This window comes from Helianthus annuus, chromosome 9 (genome assembly GCF_002127325.2).
Source record: "Helianthus annuus cultivar XRQ/B chromosome 9, HanXRQr2.0-SUNRISE, whole genome shotgun sequence".
Classification (NCBI taxonomy): domain Eukaryota; kingdom Viridiplantae; phylum Streptophyta; class Magnoliopsida; order Asterales; family Asteraceae; genus Helianthus; species Helianthus annuus.
This window is the reverse complement of record NC_035441.2, coordinates 167315175-167335365: the sequence shown is the minus strand read 5'-3', so window position 1 is coordinate 167335365 and position 20191 is coordinate 167315175. Positions and strand designations below refer to the sequence as shown.

The 20191-nt window shown below is 36.1% G+C and overlaps 2 protein-coding genes across 4 annotated transcripts; both read right to left on the bottom strand.

Annotated features, from left to right (window-relative positions):
* Positions 1-4118: 4118 nt before the first annotated feature.
* On the bottom strand, positions 4119-7105 carry LOC110879460 (polyadenylate-binding protein RBP47C'). The gene is made up of 6 exons (XM_022127924.2): positions 6496-7105; positions 5603-6068; positions 5263-5318; positions 5045-5175; positions 4676-4772; positions 4119-4564 (listed from the first exon to the last, which is right to left on the bottom strand). Exons 1-6 carry the CDS (start codon positions 6748-6750, stop codon positions 4388-4390), a joined length of 1182 nt encoding a protein of 393 aa, XP_021983616.1. The 5' UTR covers positions 6751-7105; the 3' UTR covers positions 4119-4387.
* Positions 7106-8338: 1233 nt separating this feature from the next.
* LOC110879459 lies at positions 8339-14733 on the bottom strand. 3 transcript variants are annotated; one of them, XM_022127922.2, is made up of 15 exons: positions 12776-14733; positions 12419-12675; positions 12119-12344; positions 11828-12034; positions 11654-11742; positions 11485-11583; positions 11308-11395; positions 10991-11220; positions 10728-10912; positions 10117-10649; positions 9738-9839; positions 9364-9661; positions 9123-9271; positions 8757-9041; positions 8339-8673 (listed from the first exon to the last, which is right to left on the bottom strand). In XM_022127922.2, exons 2-15 carry the CDS (start codon positions 12643-12645, stop codon positions 8464-8466), a joined length of 2928 nt encoding a protein of 975 aa, XP_021983614.1. In that variant the 5' UTR covers positions 12646-12675; positions 12776-14733; the 3' UTR covers positions 8339-8463. The 3 variants fall into 3 exon arrangements, with proteins under 3 accessions (XP_021983614.1, XP_021983613.1, XP_021983615.1); XM_022127921.2 differs by having other exon boundaries at positions 12884-14733; XM_022127923.2 differs by having other exon boundaries at positions 12111-12344; positions 12419-14293.
* Positions 14734-20191: the final 5458 nt, after the last annotated feature.

The following is a 20191-nucleotide window of genomic DNA, read 5'->3' as shown; positions in this document are numbered from 1 at the left end:
GATGCAAAGAAGTTATTTAGCCATGGTTACACTCATTGCAACTTTTAAAAAGAAAGAAGACAAGAAAGAATTAAAAAAAATTGACGTTACTTAATCCTGACCGTCGATTCATCACAAAATCTAACTTCTAAGTCATCATGCAGGTGCGATGTAGATGATCACCATGCGTGCGCCCCATGATGAAACAAGTTTGGCTTTTTAGGTGCCCATATAAATTATTATTATTATTATTATTATTTTTACTAAACTAGAATTAAGCTCCCCGCGTTGCGGCGGGGGTGTAAAACCATATCAAATAGCATAAATGACACACAACCGTCAGCGACAACCAACACTGAAGTTGTTGCGTTTTAAAGCGAAGAAATACACCGAAACATAGAACATATGAAAAATAACTAAGTCGATCTAGGACCCATGCGTTGTGAGTTGTGACGAACCTGTCAAATGAGAAAAAAAAATAGATGTAAAAACTTTGAACCACACATAGACGTTGTGTCGTGTTAACTAACTAAATTATGAACGAAACGTAAAAACGTTGAACCACATACGCATGGTGCGCCATGTTAACTCGCAAACTTAGTACAAAACGTAAAATGAGAATTTGCAAAAGATGAAAAGTATAGGGGATCAAAGTTGAAAGTAAAAAAAATTGTGAGGTTAAAATAAAATTGGCAAGAAACCAAAACATAAAACATATAAAAAAAATAAATAAGTCGATCAATGGCCCATGCATTGTGACAAACCTGTCAAATGAAAAACAATAGATGTAAAAACCTTGAGTTACACATGGATGTTATCCGTGTTAACTCACAAAATTATGAACGGAATGTAAAAGCGTTAAACCACACAAACACGTTGCTCCATGATAACTTGCAAAATTTAGTACGAAACGTCAGTCAAAAATTTGCGAAAGACGAAAAGTAGAAAAATTGTAAGGTTAAATTGTAAAAGAAGAAAAGTTTTGGTTTTAAAGTGAACAAAATTAATTATGTGAGGTTAAATTTGCAACAAATAAAAAGATTTGGGTTTTTCAATTTTTTTTAAACCACCCAAAGCATATTGTATAACATTCTATGCAAACATAAGTTACTAATTAATAATAACTAGTCCTTATAACCCGCGCAGCCGCGCGTTGCGGCGGAACCGTTAAACCAAACAAACAATAGACGTAAAAACGTTTAACCATGCACATGTGTTACGGCGTGTTAATTCGCAAAAATTAGATCAAAACGAAAAGCATAAAAAAGGATAAGTAACTCGACTTAGGACCGGCATGTTGCGACGACATCGTTAAATTATAAAAACAGACGTAAAAAACGTCGAACCACACACACGTTGCAAAGTATTAACTCGAAAAAATTATACTAAAATGTAAAACATTAAATTTAAAATCAAATAAGAGTTATATGATGATAACTATTATTATTAGTTAACTTATATTAATGTCACATTCTATCATGCCAATATTAAAATGAAGGAGAGAGTGAGGACCTAAAATATAAACTAATGGTTAACAAAGGATTTTTAATGCACCACAAGTAGAGAAAGTGATACGATAATGGATCAACATAATTGTGATTTTTTAATGCTTCACCAACTTGTACTTAAGCTATGTAGGGTAGTAAAAAATGAACTCTGAAAAGTAAACACAAAAGAATTTTATAAAATAATGGTGGGATAATTAATAATTATAATAATAATATATAAATGTGGTAGTCTTCACTTGTATTCTTTAAAAAAAGATATATAACTAATCATAGTGTTTTTTTTTCCAAGACAAAGGGAGTTTGTATCATAGTGTTTTTTTCCAAGACAAAGGGAGTTTGTATGAATTGTAAATTTAATTACTTTTGTAGCTTTTGGTCATCCACTAAGATCCTGATTTTTTTAATTTAGTGTAATTACTTTTGTAGCTTTTGGTCATCCACTAAGATCCTGATTTTTCTTAATTTAAATCTAAAATCACTTTTGAATAAGTAATTAATTTATTTCTTTTAAGGGTATGTTTGGTAAAAGTCGTTGTTTGTTGGCGGCTGAAATCTGATAGCTGGTGGCTGGAAGCTTTTAGCTAGTAGATGTAGCTGGTAGCTAGTAGTTGTAGCTTTTTAGATATATTTGGTTTTTGATAGAGTAGCTAGTGCTTTTAATAAAATGTATAAAATAACCAAAATGAACATAACTAAAAATTTAAAAAGTTTTTTCATTAAAAATTTCATTATCTTTAGAGGTTAAAAAAATCTTTTTTTCCCTAAAAGCTTGTAGCTCTTTATAAACGCCTACTAGTAGGAACGTTCAACCAAAAGCTTTAAGCTCATAACCTAAAAGTTTCAAACCCCTTCAACCAAACAATGTTTTTTATTGAATAGGAGTTTTTTCTTAAAAGCTAGAAGCTCCTAAAAGTTTCATGCTAAACATACCCTAACTCTATATGAATTATGAACGAGGATGAATAGTAGTTTGATAATGATTGAGTTGTTTCACGCATTTTCTTTGTGTCTCTTTCTTTTTGTCGTCGACTCATGCATTTCTTTTAAAAGCCTTCCATTATTTCCCTGCCTCCCTTCTTCTTTGTTCACTTTATTGACTTATTGTTGTTTTTTTTAAATCCTAATATGGCTTCTATAAATTTAAACCAAACCATACCATTAGAAGTTTACAATAGTGACAGGTTAACAACTAGTTGTGCCGCAACCCGCTTTTGAATGACAAAACCAATCATATTGAAAACAAAGTTATGGTTTTTCGACGTCAAAAGATTGTCGTGCATGACCCGTTGCACTTTGTTTGTTGATTTAGAATATATGACTTGATTACGTTTATTATCACTCTATTTGGTGGCCTTTGGAAGGAACTTCAAGTAAAGTATAGTTCATATTTTACTGGAATCTTCCTCCGTAGTCTATGTTATTACGATTTCGCTTATAGTGAACTAATTATTAATTTGGGTTTGAATTCGAATTTGGGATTCTGAGCTTTATTAATTTTGATATTGTGGGTTTTTGGTTTCTTGGACCCTAAAATCAAATTTAATTTATCTTTGTAGAATTTGATCATAATTCCCCAATTTTCATTGACAGCAGAACTTTATCTTGAAACCAATATTTGTTAGAAAATTTTTAAGGTCAGAAATGTTGACGAGTGTGCTTTAAACAAATGACTTTAAGCGTTTTGAATCAACCTGTTTGACTTGTTTTATTTGTCTGAAAGTGGCGGTCTGTTAGAGTTCCATATTGAAAGTGTAACAGAAAAAAACACGTAACATAGAACATCTCACCAAATGTCACTAAGGTATGATAATGTGATATCATATGACACAAGTTGACTAAGCATGGAGCCGGAATTCAAAGGGAGAATGGAACAAAAATTTGCAGACCAAAAGAAATGGGTTACCATTTGAGAGTGCCATACCCTGCTCTAAGAGAGAAAAGAGGAGTTTGAATTTTGAAAGGTGGAAAATCAGATAAAATGCGCGCCCAGGAATTCAAAATGCGTTTTGATTCAAGGACGCAGGATACTACTTTGAGGGATGCAACATAGTTTTAAGGAATGTGCATGTAAAGATTGTACATTGGGCTTGGTTCCTTGTAAAATTCATAACTTTAAGTTATCTCTCCTATATACATTATATATTATATAATAATATCGAAGTGTGTGTGTGTGAATATACATAGGGAAGAGCTCATGTGAGAACTCGTGAGAACCCCACTTCTCGTGTGAGTTTTCTGACGAAATTTTGCACAAAGATTGTATATTGGGCTTGGTTCTGCGAGTTTTTTGAACACGCATACACCCATCATGCCCCTATGTGCGGTGTGTGACACCCCATTATAACGCCAATTAGCCATCCACGTGGCCAGGGCATTACACCATAACAAACAGCCTAAGGAGGGTTTGATTTTCTAAAATTCGTTGGAATACATGCATCAAGAATTCCAATTCTTTTTGGCAAGTCTCAATTACTATATTTGACCCATAGTTGCAACGACATTCTTTCTACGATTTATGCCTATTCAAAAGCGTAACCATCACGTATTTAATCATGTGCATTTCAATCGCATCCATTAATCAATGCATCACCTTCCTAGTTCCTACCATGACTTAATTGGCGCATTTCTGAATTTAATCAAGTTGGACACAGATTATTATGATATAAAAAATTTAAAAAGTTGAATCCATCAATGAAGAAAAAAACGAATTGGTTTTCGTTAAATCTCTACATTAGCTCACTAATAGAGTCCAAGACCCAAAATTTAGTCTGCGCTCATGTTAGGAGCGAGGGGATCATGGTTTGACACATTCGGCGCAACTTATGCTCCATTTATACTATCCATATTCATGCTCATTGTAGCCCATAAAAGTCTTATTACTTTGAACTCATACCACCCATTCAGTTTACTTGTTGCTGGTGTGCACCATGCATGCCATAACCTCCATATGATGCACCATACATGCTTGGGACATATGGTGGTTGCATAGCATACCCATACCCATACCCATACCCATTATAAATCTGACCTCCTCCATAGTATGCCGCCAGCCACTGGTTCCCAAAATCATGTCTCATCTGCAAATTTCAATGGCAGAACTAAACACTATACTATTTCAACTGTAATCATATAATGTACCTCTGAATACCACTAAATTTGATATGTGAGCTTATTTAATGAAACAGTACCTGCTTATTTGCTGGGTTGCGGCCCCAAGAAAGACGCACGGTTTGCTTCCCTATTGTTGTCCCGTTCAGTTTTTGCAGTGCCTCTTCAGCATTAGCTCTATTGGTACAAGTAACACACGAAATAAGACGAATTATAAATTAGAAAGACAAAAAAAATATATATTAACTTAAAGTAGTAACACGGCCTTCAAGGGGCGGAAAAGTAGTTAGCGCCACACGTTCGAATCTAGTTTTCACTAGTTTTTTGTCTTTAACCCCCTTGAAGGCGCATTGTTCTAGATCCCACCGGTTAGCAATGTCATGGTGGGTCTCGTGAGTTTGGTTCTCACCATCACCAAAACAAAAAGTAGTAACAGAAAGAAATCTAACCTGTTAGCAAATTGTACAAATCCGCAACCTTTACCCGCAGGTATTTTCACCGAAATAATTTCACCATATTCGATAAATGGCTGCCTAAGATCTTCATCACTAACGCTAGGATCAAGTCCGCCGACAAAAATCTAGAATTTATAACAGGTAGAAAAATCAAGATGAAAAATTATTTAGCAGTTAACGGAAACAATAAATGAAATAATTTGCGAACTGACTGTTGTATTATTTGAATCTCCATCAGATTTGGAACCACCATTTGACATGTATCCTCCTGGCATAAAGCAAATATGGTAATCAAAACAATAATGTAAACACCATTACCGATAAACTCAAGGACCCCACCAATACCCTGTTAACTAGAGGAAGCTGGATTTGGTTTATCAAGATTTGCTAAACACTAAACAACTAATTATCAGATTGTTGCAACTTCAAACATATACAAACATCAGCAACTGCATCGCGTTTTATTTATTACAGTTAATCATCTGACTATGGACAAAACACCAATTCAAACACCTTATAATGTTCATTAAACCCGACCCTAAAAGTAAGTACCTTGTTGGTAAGCGGTTGATTTTCTAGGGGTTGCAGCACCAATGCGCATAGGTCTGCTCGAACAATAAGCCCCATTCATTTCATTCATGGCTTGAGTCCTCTCTTTATCATCTCCAAACCTTACAAAACCGTAACCTTTAGACCGGCCAGTACTAATATCTACAACAACTTTAGCGGCTCTAACAGACGAATATTTATCAGCAAAAGTTTCATGCAATAAAGTGTCAGTTACATCTGCAGCTAAATCCCCAACAAATATGGAAAGATCGTAAACGTTGTTTGTCCGTTTGTCTCCCGTGCTAAATGTAGCCCAGTTCAAACGAAACGGTTGTTCTGTATTTGGCATAACAATGGACCCATAAGTCTGCAACACCTTTTCAGCTGCATCATGTGAGTAAAACTCAACAAATCCATATCCTTCTGAGAAACCAGTTTGTTTATTTCGAATAACCTTAATTGAGGCAACCTGTTACACACAAAAAGAACAATAAAATATGTTTTAGACAACCCTAATCACAATTAATGTTGCAAATCCTACTTAAATACATCCATTTTTTTAGCTTTTTAAGTATCCAATATCAATAAGTAGATACTATAGTTTTCTCATCATCTCACCATTTTTTTTTGTTATTACGAGTGGGATTTTACTATGTACGTTTGTTTGTTATGTAGATATACAGATCTAGATGTATAACCTTCAACAAAATCCCAAACTAAAAGCTTATACATACACTGATCAATCAGTAACCACATTAACCTAATATCACAAGATAAAACTGGCTGATACAATGACTGATTGATTGATTGCATATAGGGGTTACTAAAATAAGATGTAACAAACTAATAATCTAATCTAAATCTAAATAAGAATAATAGATTAAATTAATAATTACCTCGCCGGTGGAAGCAAAACAGTTACGAAGGTAATCTTCATCCATCCAATTGTGAAGGTCACCAACCCATATCGCTTTGTTCTCTCCTCCACCAGATCCCGGTTGACCCACCGTCACCGGAGGACGCGGCTGACGAGGGTGATACGCCACCCATTGCTGCTGTCCTACACCCAAGCCCACCGTCGCCGGCGCCGGCTGGTTTTTCTGAGTTTGTTGTTGCTGGTCAGACACACCATTGTTACTCGATTGCGTCATCTTCACTCTCTTGTGCCAAACAAGACGCAAAGTTGTATATGATATATGTAATATATGGTTTATACGTATAGAGACAGCGAATCTGATAGGGTTAATGGTGGTGTAGCCGTTGGATTAAATGGTGGTCTTGTGATCTGAACCGTTGGTTTTACATGGGATTGTGTGTACAGAGATATTTATGAAAGCAAGTTGTGTTTGTGGAGTAAAAAAATGTTTTAGGTTGGATTCTGATGTTTTTGCTATTTTAAGGTTCCAGGTTCAGGAAAGCTGCACAGTCAGGAAACACGTGGGTTTCAGTCACCGGCTTTTAACATGCCGACCACCATGTTTTTTTTTTTGAGAACGGCACCACCATGTATATTGAATTATTGATATTGATTTATAAAAAGAGAAAGAGTTTTAATATAAAATAATTGAATTAATTATTATTATTATTATATGAAAATTAAAAAGAAATAGGATGAATTGGTAAAAAAAATGGTTGACTTGGACTAAGGATGTTAGCAGGATAAATATTCAGGTTCATTCGCTGTGTGTTTTTGTGGAGCCGGTATCGAAACTGCAGATCTTCTATTTTCGGCTTGTTTGGTAGCTTTGGTAGTGCGGCAACGTGTGAGCGTTTGGTGTAACATTCCCTCAATTTTTACATTTTTCAATTAGGGATTCGTTGGAATTGTTCAGGTATTCGGGATTGGGGGATCGAGAGAAGGATGTTTTTCGTGGTATTGTCAAAGCTAGGAATGATAAGCTTTTCTCGGGCAAAGAGGTCAACAGCGAAGACATTGTTGGAGAGATAAAGCATATTGGGTTTCTATGGTTCAAGAATAGGTCAAAGAATAAGTCGATTGAGTGGTCCAAATGGTGTAATTTTGATATAATGTAATTGTTGTCTTTGGTTTGCGCGGCTGCCCTTTCTTTTTGTTGGTGGCTGCTGCTGTGTGTTTGTTGGTGGCTGCTGCTGTGTGTTTGTTGGTGTTGTGAATGAAATTTACTATAATTTATGGGATGGAAAAAGAAATAGAGAAAATTTTGGTTCCTTGCTAAGCCCTAGAACACATACCTAAAACTTTTTAATTATATAACATTTGATATATGTGAACATAATTATTTGTGTTATATTTTCTGTGATTCTCTATCAGTGGCTAGGATTCCTAGAATGGATCATATTTTGATGGGCAACACCCAATCACATACTTATAAGGTACTGGATTTGCAGGTCCATTATACATTTGTTTTGCTGATATGCAAATGTACACATTTGGTAAGACAGAGAGCTTGTTGCGATTACTCTTTAGCCAACTTTAATTGTTGGTAAAACCATATGGATATGTTGTGTCTCATTCGATGTTGTAAACTTTGCCCGTTAAACTATAATTTTAGAAGCATATGACTTTACTTGTCAAGATGTTCTAAATGTTTTGTGTTGCTATACATCTGCACGTTAAGAGATTGGCTCAACGACATTTTTCTTCTGCGCGGCATGTATATTGAGGCATTGAGCGCAAGTCGAAGTAGCAAGTCTGGGGAACATTACCAGTACTTATTTACATACTGATTACCAAATGGTGTAATTTTGATATTCAAAGGCTGAGAAAAATGTAATATTTTCATATAATGAATGACATACACATATACAATTACTGTGGTGAGTACTAGGTACACTAAACAAGTGATACAATTCTTTTTGAACCAACTTTCTATACACATGCCAACCTAGTGGTGATTCTCTGCTACAGCTACATTTTCTACTGCTTCATCCTTTTGAATAACAAAATGATCGACGATTTGTACCATCTCAACTGGGTCCCGATCAAGAGGATTAGCAATCCATTTACTTGGATATTGTCTCTCGTGACTCAACTGGTGCTCCTGTTCTCGCGACTCATTCTGCCAATGAGAATCCACCTTCCATTTCTTAGGAACCTACATATCGAATTCCCAAAACATTATTCCCAAAAAAAAAAAAGTTGAAAAAAGAAAAAAAAATAGCATTAAACAATCCTCACTTTATCAACTGCAAGAGTGAAAACTTCAAGATCACCATCCTCCTTGATGTGAAATCGTGTGAAGGATTTGTAATTAGCTATTCGTAGCGACGAAAAAGCTTCATCAAAATGTAAATGAAGCCAGTTTATACAAAAATACAAGTAGCTTCCAAATACTAACGACACCGCAGGAGTTGACAACACCGAAAAGTAAAGAAAAACTGAGGCATAATATATAACTGCACCCCCTCTAGAAAGTGAAACCATCCCATTTTTGCATATTTTAGTCCTCGTTACAGCCATCACCTGATAAATCAAAATATTTATCAGAATGTAACACAATTTTGAAAAAAATAAAAATAACTGAAAAGTCAAAAGAATTCAAACCTCAGGAACATCGAACGCTGACATAAGATACTTAATACATGCGGGATAAAGACCAAAAGTCCATTGCTCTATACGCGCCCACAAACCCGTGGGGTCCGGAAAATGCTCACTTTCCACAGTTCGATACCAATTATATAACGAATGATAACCTGAAACAAAATTTACACATGTATCATGTATAGATTGAACTAGGTTATTATTTAATATTTACTAACAATTAAAAGAAAATAATAAATCTTGCCTGATGTTGCCAGAAGATTATTACTAATGCAGCTTTGAACACAAAGTTCCATTAACAACATTAGACCTAGAGCTGAAAGTAGGTGGGCTGAAACATGTAGAACTCCAATTATTATTCTTTTTTTCTTGGAAACTTTGGGAGGAACAAATAATATTGCAGCCACCAACAGTATCAAAGCACCAATAGAAGATACATATGATTCACCAACCATGTACATAAAAGCATCCCATATCGCGCTAACTAAGTTTTTTACGAGACCAGAAATTGTATCATCTTGTAGGATATGATCTAGCTTGCACTGGGAAAAGGAAGAATTTAATTATCAGAATTTTTTTTTTCTGAAAGAAAAATAGGGAAGTTCTAAATGTGCATACCAGTGGAAACATTGAAAAGGTTAAGATAAAGTATATGGACCCGCCAATGAAATCGAACTGCCAGTTTTTCTTTCGAAACTTCAATATATTACCCCAAGCAATCTGCATACCACAATGTTTCATCAAAAAGATGAGGTAAACAATTTTATTATGAACAGGTCGATTCATGTTGTGTTTGTCGTCTGTAACGGGTCAATGGGTAAGTTATAAACGTAACTATTAAGAAGAAACGGATCATTTTGTTCATGATTTAGTAAATTATTGACTTGGTATAATTTAAAACCACAATCTGACCCAACCCGTTTTGACCCACACAAAAACTCACCCACTTTGCCACCTATGTGACACAAAGTCTACATAGTTTGATGTTACTACATACCCCTCTTGAGTCTAGAAAGGATGGATAAGCAGCTTTGGTCTCATAGGTTGCATCATGTGCTTCAATAAGGTTACCAAAAACATGTGTCGGATGCAAAAACGCTCCACCACACCCGTTAACAAGTAAATGCTGCACCACTGCGGGATTTTCTGACTGAACATATGAATGTCGCATATAATGATGTAAATCTCCAGCTATTCTAAGTTTACACCTTCCTACTAAATGATCACGTATAAGGTGTGACACATTCTTTCCACTGGGTTCATTCCAGTAGTAATCAAGAATCCAATTTGGTGCATGTGTCATAACGATCACAGAATCATTCTCTTTAACCTTATCGCTTATGAGCTCTGAGAAAAACTTGAATTGATAACTATCGATATCGCTATGAAGTGCTAAATCAAGACCAAACACCCACCATCCTTTGGGGAGCTGCAAAGCAAAGTAGCTTTTCTTTTGGGGCATTAACCATCCACCTAACCAACTCTTGTGACATATATACCTCATAAATGTTTGAAGTCCATCAAACCAATCTGAAAAAAGAACAAAAAAAAAAAAAAAAAACAATGAATTTGAACTTGGAGAAGCTAAAATTTCGACAAAGTACCCACCATGGTTTCCGGGGATAACAAAGCATTGTGGCCCGTCGTACTGTTTTAGATCAGAAACGCCAACAGGCAACTCAGGCTTGTTTATAGCTATATGCTCTTCTTTATACCATGAAGGTGGCCGAAGAGCCTCCTCGAAAGGATAAAAGAAACGCTTTTCATAAGTGTCTGGTGAGGGATAAGGGTACCTGAGTATGATATTATGATACACCATTGCTTACATTAATAAAAAGTGATGAAAAAACACTTAAAAAGGTGAAACTTACGCGAGATCGCCTCCAATAAGAAGAAGGTCCCCACGAGGCAATTTAATCGAAGAATCTTTGGTCCTACCATCAAGTGAAGGTTGAGCAAGAAGGCGAGCAACAGAATAGGAGGAGTTGCCACCATCGCCTGTATCAGCCACAAAGTCAAACCAAAAGTCATCCTTTTCCCTAAAATGGTCATATAGGAAATCTTCTTGTTTAGCCCCGTCACGAGTGCCATTCATTGCAGCCTACAAAATGAGTCATACTTGGTAACCCATAAACAAAAGAAAAAAGAAGTAATAGTCAAGAAAAAAAAGTATAAAAATATCTAAGACCTGCATCATGCGCATATCAAATCGCCCCATAAAAACAGTTACAGACACAAGGAGGTCAAAAGCAGTCTTGAATAGATCTGCTGATGTCCTGAAACACAATATTTATTTATTTATACCCCCATTTATAAGTATAAAGTATAAACACCATATGCATGTATGTAAAGAGAGTGGATATACCCTGAGTACCAAGGAACCATATCCAAGAACTTAGGCTTCCGTTGCTCATCCTTCAACCTCTCGATTTCTTCGGCTGATAGAGGGTGGGTAAGAGCCCATCTGATGTAATAAAGACAGATAATTAATAAGATGACAAAATAACAACACAACAACATATAGACCAGCTTACCCAGTTGATCTTTCCACGACAAAATTAGCAATATATAAACCGATAAACGTTGCCCATAATGTGTATATCGGCGAAAGTTCATCTGAAGACTAAAAGAAATCACAGAAACGAAAGATAGTTGAATCACAACCTGATAATTAACAGACATCAAATACAGCAAAAAAGAACCTGTACCTCTCCAAATACAGTCCACTTAAAAAGAAGTGAATGATCACGGGCCGGCCCAACTTGAGCAAACCAAGATTTGCATTCATCTTTAACCAGCAATTCACTTCGCTCTCCAGTTTTCCAAAGCGAATCTTTTCGCCCAAACGTGCTGCTTTCATTCAAAGCATAATTTCCACACATGCTATAAAACACACAACAGGCTATACTTATCACCTACACAATTAGCAATTCAAGCCCATGAGAACAATGTTTAACATGTGTAACAAATGGCCATTATAGTTAAACTTACAGACTTACGGTACAATTCTGAAGAATAGTCAAGATCTTTGGTCTCCTTCCAGCCGCAGGCGAAACAAGACGAATGTACCAAAGGCCGAGGAATATTAAGTGGAAAACAGTGAGGATAAAAATGGAAGAGATGAATGTTGTAAAAAATAATGATAAATTCATCCTCATATCTACTCCCATTGGCTGAAAATTTGGAAGATGATATAAAGCTGCCACTAATAAGCATATTATATACCTACACACAAAAACTCTAATTACCTTAAAATTCTAAACATAAAAAAATGATCATAGTAAATTAAGTTAACTTACCATATACTGAAATTTGAATAGTTTGGTGTAATGGTCTTCCCCCAAAAAGGGGATGCAAAGATATAGAAAAACCCAACTAAACAAGTGGTCATCAACCACCATTTCATGTTGTTGTCTAGCTTTTGGATGAGTGTATAAATGCTGTCTGATGAAATAAAAAAGAGGCAACCCACAACGACCATAATGACCGCGTGGCGTGAATGGTTATGCGGGTATGCTGCAGCCATGAGTGAAAAGTTACCAGCTCCAGAATGATCCTGTAAGGACAAAACAAAAGTAGTTATAGTTAAAAAAATGTCCAGATGTTGATTTCAGTCAAGAAACATATTAAGAATAAAAAGATGAGAAAGTGGGTACCTTAAGAGTTGAAAAGTTAATATTTTTATGTTGGTTTGAAGGTGATCAATGAAACCAATAGGGATTATAAAAAGAATGTAAGCATGAACCAATTGAAATCAAGACTACCTGATGGATGCTTTTCTTAACACACATGAACTGTGTGCCTTGTTCTGCAAGTTTGATCGTAGATAGATAAGGTCAAAATTTGACTATTAGTGTATATAGTTGGTTTCTGTTATGGTATATATATATACATTGTATGTATAGTTCAGTTAGTCAGTTGAGTTAGTTAGACAGTTGTGTGGATTGTATTTCCTCTATATATAGAGGTTTGTATCTTTCTCTTATAGTTAGTGAAGATTGATATGATTTGTGCCTGAACCATCTCTTTATGGTATCAGAGCTTCATATCATCGATTCTGTTATACCACCACTGTTCTGTTAGTTTTCCGGCAACAATTTCCGGCCAAAACTCATCTACTCCGATCATCTTCCTCACCTTTCTGATCTTCGATGGCCACATCCTCAAATTCTAATTCTTCTTCAAACATGACAGATTTCACTTCAAATTCTACACAAACCTTACCAAATATCACCAGTTTCATGCCTATAAAACTTGACAATGATAATTTCTTGAACTGGCAACATCAAGTTCTCAATATCCTAAGAACTCTAGGGCTTCTTCACTTTCTAAACAGAGAAATTGCTCCTCCTGAAGAAACTGATGCAAGAGAGATCTGGAACAGATCTGATGGATATGTTTCTTCATTTCTAACAGCCAGTTTGTCACCAAATCTTCTTCATCTTGCAAGAGGAACCACGTCTGCTTCAGATTTATGGCATAAACTTGAAGAATCATTCACTCAACAGGTATTTGCAAAACAGAATCTTCTTCGTACTCAATTTCATCTACTGAAACAAGAAGATAAGTCTATTTCCGATTATTGTGATTCTGCTCGTACTATATATGATTCGCTTGTTGCTATCGGAGATTCGATTTCTGAACATTCGCTTGTGCTTCAAATCCTTAACGGATTACATTCTGATTATCAGATGTTCATTACAAATATTGAAAATTCTGATAATAAACCGAACTATTCGCAACTTAGAGCTAAACTTCTAACTCATGAAGTTCGTCTAAAACAACAACAAGCTCAAATCTCATCTTCGATAGCTGCTATGGCTGCGATGAGTTTAAACTCATCAACTTTACCACATTCAAATTCTCAATCGGTGATAATCTGTCAAATTTGTGACAAAATTGGGCATCGCGCTTCAAATTGTTACCATCGATTCACACCGGTCACACAAAATTCTCAGAATTCCGGTAATAATGGTGGTAGAACAAGCAATAATGGTGGTCGATGGAGAGGTAATAGAGGTCGATCTGGTGGTTATGGTCGATCTGGTGGTTATGGTCGATATGGCGGTGGCAGATCTGGTGGACGATGGTCATCGAATGGTGATTATGGTGATACTCAGCGTTCTTTTGCAGCACATATGGCTAACGTTGACTGGTCAAAATCTCAGATGTATAGAAATGATGATATGACAAGACCTGGTACTTTTGACACTAGAATTTTTGGATCAGAATTAAGTGGATATGGTCCACAAGCACAATATCCATCCACATGTGGTGTTGGGCCTCAAAATCTAAATCAGGCTGGGATTTTGGGCCCAAATCCAGGTTCTACATCACAGATTCCATTTCCACCTACTTTGGGGCCTAGTTTCGGGCAGCAGTCTGGGCCTACTGGTCAGCAGCCTTTTGGGCCTCATTTTGGGCCAGATCATTTTGCCCAATGGGCTTCCCATACCGGTTCACATCACTTTGGCTTATCAGCGGATCTTTCTAGTATTTGTGAGCGTGTTGACTCGTGGGTTCCTGATTCGGGAGCTACTGCTCATATGACAGCTGACCACTCACTTGTATTTGGGTCAGTTCCCTACACCGGCTCCGAACGTGTTGTTGTTGGAAATGGTACGTCACTACTCATTTCTCATATCGGTTTTGCTTATCTTCGTTTATCTAGTTGTACTCTTGTACTTAAACATGTTCTAGTAGTTCCTGGTCTTGCCAAGAATTTACTATCTATCACACAGTTCGTTATTGAGCATCCTATTGCTGTCACATTCTCACATTTTGGCTTGTCTATTCAGACTCTAGCAGGACAGCTGCTCCACCACACGCGAGCTAGCCCACATCAGCTGTTCTCTCTCTTTGCTGCTCCTACAGTGACACGAGATACATGGCATTCCCGTTTAGGACATCCGTGTGATGATGTGATGTCTAGACTTTCGTTTTTACATTTAGCAAATAAAAATGTTGATAAACATTGTACTGCTTGTAGTGTTTCTAAATCAACACGTTTGCCTTTTCATGCTATTGTATCGCATTCTACGGTTCCTTTACATGTTATACATTGTGATATTTGGGGGCCTTCTCCTACTGTATCTCGTTCTGGATTTAGATATTTTATCACGTTCATTGATGATTTTAGTCGGTTTACGTGGATTTATCCACTGACTCATCGTTCTCAGGCTATTGATTCCTTTCGTCATTTCAAGCCTCTAGTTGAGAATCTCTTTTCTTGCACTATCAAACACCTTCAGTGTGATGGTGCTCCTGAGCTTATTCATGGGCCTATGGCCAAGTTCCTTTCTGATTCTGGCATTGCTTACCGCATTTCATGTCCTTATACACCTCAACAGAATGGGGTAGCTGAGCGAAAAAATCGTCACCTTTCGGAGATTGCTCGTGCCTTACTATTTCATGCACATCTACCAAAGAAATTTTGGTATGATGCATATGCTACAGCAGCTTTTCTTATCAACCGGTTGCCTTCACCGGTTCTTCATCACTCTTCTCCTTATGAGGTGATATTTGGTTCTCGACCAGATTACTCGATTCTTCGGACTTTTGGGTGTTTGTGTTATCCATTTCTTGGAGATATTCGTGAGGATAAACTTTCACCCAAGTCTGTTCCTTGCATCTTTGTTGGATATGCTCCTTCGCATCTTGGTTATCTTTGTTACGATCCTCACTCATCTCGTACTTACACGTCTCGACATGTTCGTTTCTATGAGACTATTTTTGAGATTCCAGAGATCTCTTCCTCTTCTGTTTCTTCTTCTTCATTTGATCCTCCTTTTTGTATTCCTCCTCCTTCCTTAGTTACTACCTCTTCTACTCCCATTTCTTCAATTCCTCCTATTTCTCATACTTCTCCTTCTTCCTCTCCATTGTCTTCTTCTCCTCCTCCTCCTCCTCTGGTTCCTTCTCATCCGATGGTCACTCGGTCACGTGACCACACTATTCAGCCTAGACAGTTTCCTGATCATGTTCTATATCAGGCTACTACTGCTCCTACTACTGAGCCTTCTACCTTTCGTCAGGCACAACAGTGGTCTGTTTGGTGGGATGCGATGCGATCTGAGATGTCTGCATTACACTCAAACAAGACCTGGGTTCTTGTTCCCGCCCCTACTGATGCCAACATTGTTGGCTGCAAATGGGTTTATAGGATTAAGCATAATCCTGATGGTTCTGTTAGCCGATATAAAGCCCGACTTGTTGCCAAGGGCTTTCATCAGACAGAGGGTATTGACTATACTGAGACTTTTAGTCCTGTGGTCAAACCTACCACTATTCGGCTCGTTTTATCTGTTGCTTTCACACGTGGTTGGACTATTCGTCAGGTTGATGTCAACAATGCCTTTCTTCATGGAGATTTATCTGAAACTGTATACATGTCACAGCCTCCTGGATTTGTTGACTCCTCTTATCCACACCACGTTTGTCTACTGCAGAAGGCTCTTTATGGCCTGAAGCAGGCTCCTCGTGCTTGGTTTTCCAAGCTATCTTCTGCTCTTATCACTGATGGTTTTGCACAGTGTCTTTCTGATACATCTTTGTTTGTTTATAGCAGAGATTCTATTGTTTGTTATGTCTTGGTATATGTTGATGATATTATCATCACCGGGAGTTCTTCAGCTTATGTTACTGGATTGATTGAGCGCTTACACTCCCAGTTTGCACTCAAGGATTTGGGTGTTTTATCATATTTCTTGGGTATTCAGGCTACTTTCTATGAGGATAGTTTACATTTATCACAGCAGCGCTACTTATGTGATTTGTTACAGCGCACTGGTTTAGCTGAGTGTCGACCTTTATCTACTCCCGTTTCTTCGGGACGTCAGCTTTCTCGATATTCTGGAGATCCTCTATCTGATCCTACTTTATATCGGAGTACTGTTGGTGCTTTACAGTATCTTGTCTTGACTCGCCCCGAGATTGCTTATGCTGTTAGTAAGGTGTCTCAGTTTCTTCAGACACCTACTGATCGACATTGGGTGGCAGTCAAGCGTATCTTGCGGTATCTCAAAGGCACTATATCTCATGGTTTGTGTATTCGTCGGTCTGATGTATTTGATTTGCATGCTTATTCTGATGCTGACTGGGCAGGTTGCCCTGATGATCGACGCTCGACCACTGGTTATTGTATTTTTCTTGGACCCAACCTCATTAGTTGGAGTTCCAAGAAACAGCATACTGTTGCTCGATCGAGTACTGAGGCTGAGTATCGAGCTTTAGCCCATACTGCTGCAGAGATTCGCTGGATTATTTCTGTTTTACAGGAGCTGCATGTTTCTTTATCAGGTCCACCAACTCTTTGGTGTGACAATATCGGTGCTACTTATCTTGCAGTCAACCCGGTGTTTCATCAGCGTACAAAACATCTTGAGATTGACTTGCATTTTATTCGTGATATGGTGTTAGCTCAGACTTTACGTGTTCGTTATGTGTCTACTACACTGCAGCTTGCAGATTTACTGACCAAGGGTTTGTCTTCAGTTCGTTTTGATACCCTGCGGTCCAAGCTTCACGTGGATTCGCCCCGTTTAGCTTGAGGGGGCATATTAGTGTATATAGTTGGTTTCTGTTATGGTATATATATATACATTGTATGTATAGTTCAGTTAGTCAGTTGAGTTAGTTAGACAGTTGTGTGGATTGTATTTCCTCTATATATAGAGGTTTGTATCTTTCTCTTATAGTTAGTGAAGATTGATATGATTTGTGCCTGAACCATCTCTTTATTGACCAAAAGATGTCAGATTGTTTGGGATGGATAAAGCCGGTGGGAATATTAAAAGGGTAGCTTGCGACGATGAACTAACGACCAAATATTGTTAGTTGGACACCATTCACATTTGAGCTTTTGTTTGACAGTTTAATTGGAAGTCAGTTAATTTAGAATGGGATGGGATGGTGGGTCCCATGTTTGTTTTGATTTATATTTATTTATAAAAAAATAAATAGATTTTATGTTAATTAAGAGATATAATAAAAAGATGAAAATAAAAAAAATAGATTTTGTAAAATTGATTTAAACTTAAATAAAATTAGGTGTTAGTACCCAAATGTGTTACATTGATAAAATTAAAAAGAATGAAAGAGTATTTTAGTCATTATATTGATAATTTTGGTGTTAGTACCAAAAGATGTTACAAAACTGAAACCATAAAACCTAAACCTGTTAAAAAAAGTTAGTACCCAAAGGTGAAACTAGCTATAAACCACAGGATCCATCTGTGTAATTAACTCTTTTTATTTTAAAACATAAGTTTACTAATGCTACTTTAATAAAAAATAATACAAAAGTTTAAGATACGTATATATTAATGTTCGTGTTTAGAAGTTTAATGTTTTGTTTTTTATACTTTCGATATAGATAATGCGAAAATAAAAAAAATGTATATTAATAGAAATAACTTAATTATTAAAAAAAAATGTAAAAGTGGTGATTATGTGGAAATATAAGTACTAGTAAAGATGTTTGTTGGATTGGAGAGAAATGTGTACTTTTAGTGTATTTGTGAAAATATGATGTGGCAGCTGATTAGAGACATTTGTAAATGTATTTATCACCTTGCATTGGTGATGGTCTAAGTGATTTTATTTTATGTATAAAGTTTTTAGTAGCGTATCGTTATTTTTTGGTCCAATAATAGTATAGAGAAAGGATCCTATACAAGACACTTTTTTCCATACAAAGCCTAAGAAACAAGGATTTGAAGACAAGTGACATTGCCTTGAAGGGTAATTTAATCATTTCTCACTTGAAACAACTTCCCTATTGATTTTCAAATGACTATAACTTTTTCATACGTGAATATTTTTAAAAAAAAATTACATCGTATTAACGAGCATTTCAATCTCTTTAATTCGAACAGTCTATTGCTATCGTTTTCTTAAAACAAATTACAGGATTTTGAATACACATTAGTCCATTATGTAATTTTTAATACCTAGCACATGACTACGTGATTTTGAATACGTATTACGTGATTACACATTCAACATAAACCATTACATGATTATACTTTCAATATAAATTCATTACCTGATTACACATTCAATATGATTTGTTATAACTAATCTTATTACAATTATGCTTATAACGTAATCACTCAGTGTGTTTCACATAAATACTATAATGAAATCACGTAATCACAAAAAGGGTATTCAAAATCACATAGTCACTTAGTAATACATAGTCAACTATTGTTACGTATTTACGTAATCACTTAGTGTGGTTTCACATTCTATAATGAAATCACGTAATCGATATTCGAAATCATGTAGTCATGTGCTGGCCATTCAAAATCACGTAATTAGTATTCAAAATCATGTAATTTTTTTAAGAAAACTATAGCAATAGACTGCTCAAATTAAAGAGAATGAAATGCTCGTTAATACGGTGTAATTAAAAAAAATATATTAACATATGAAAAAAGTTATAGCCTTTTGAAAATCAAGGGGAGAAGAGTTCAAGTGAGAAAGGAATAGAATACCCTTTCTCTGTTTGTTTTTCTTTAATTGTTTTAATCTTATATTTACGGAAATGCCATTGCCTAGTTTTGCTGAAGTTGTCTCCTACACTTCGTACATGAATTCTCTCTTGTACACAATCTCTTATCTAATAGTACATAAACCATGAGTTATACAAGTACAGAACACAAATGATAAATGAGTAAACATTTGGTACACAAATTTGTTGTTGTGTAAGCTATTGCTACATGAATTTCAAGGTCGGCTCTTAGCAAGGGCAAAGTGCGCAACCGCCCATGACCCAATTTCTCTCGCCCACTTTTCTAGGGGCCGACCAAAATTTTAATTTTTTTAATGTATTTTGTATATAGTGTTTTAGAAAAAATAAAAGCCTGTAAAATTAAAAGCCCACTAATATTTACACCCAAGATGATTTCTATACCCATTATATAAATATGGTTAGTGAGGCTTCATGAACAGTATTTTTGTTTCATTTTTAGTTTCATTATAAATAGCATTTTATTTCAACTTAAACATGTTATTTAATGCTGGTGTGGTGGTAATTGTGGATGTTGGTTTAGCGAACATCACAGGTTCGA

Bases quoted from the DNA above. Each gene is read 5' to 3' on its own strand.
- LOC110879460 (XM_022127924.2), bottom strand. From the start codon at position 6,750: ATGACGCAATCGAGTAACAATGGTGTGTCTGACCAGCAACAACAAACT. The intron at 6,069-6,495 runs GTAATTATTAAT...TGTGTGTAACAG, and splicing joins GTTTTGCTTCCACCGGCGAG to GTTGCCTCAATTAAGGTTAT. The intron at 5,319-5,602 runs GTACTTACTTTT...GCTTTATGCCAG, and splicing joins ATCAACCGCTTACCAACAAG to GAGGATACATGTCAAATGGT.
- LOC110879459 (XM_022127921.2), bottom strand. From the start codon at position 12,910: ATGTGTGTTAAGAAAAGCATCCATCAG. The intron at 10,913-10,990 runs GTAAGTTTCACC...TATCATACTCAG, and splicing joins CTTATTGGAGGCGATCTCGC to GTACCCTTATCCCTCACCAG. The intron at 9,662-9,737 runs GTATGCACATTT...TCCTTTTCCCAG, and splicing joins CCTTTTCAATGTTTCCACTG to TGCAAGCTAGATCATATCCT.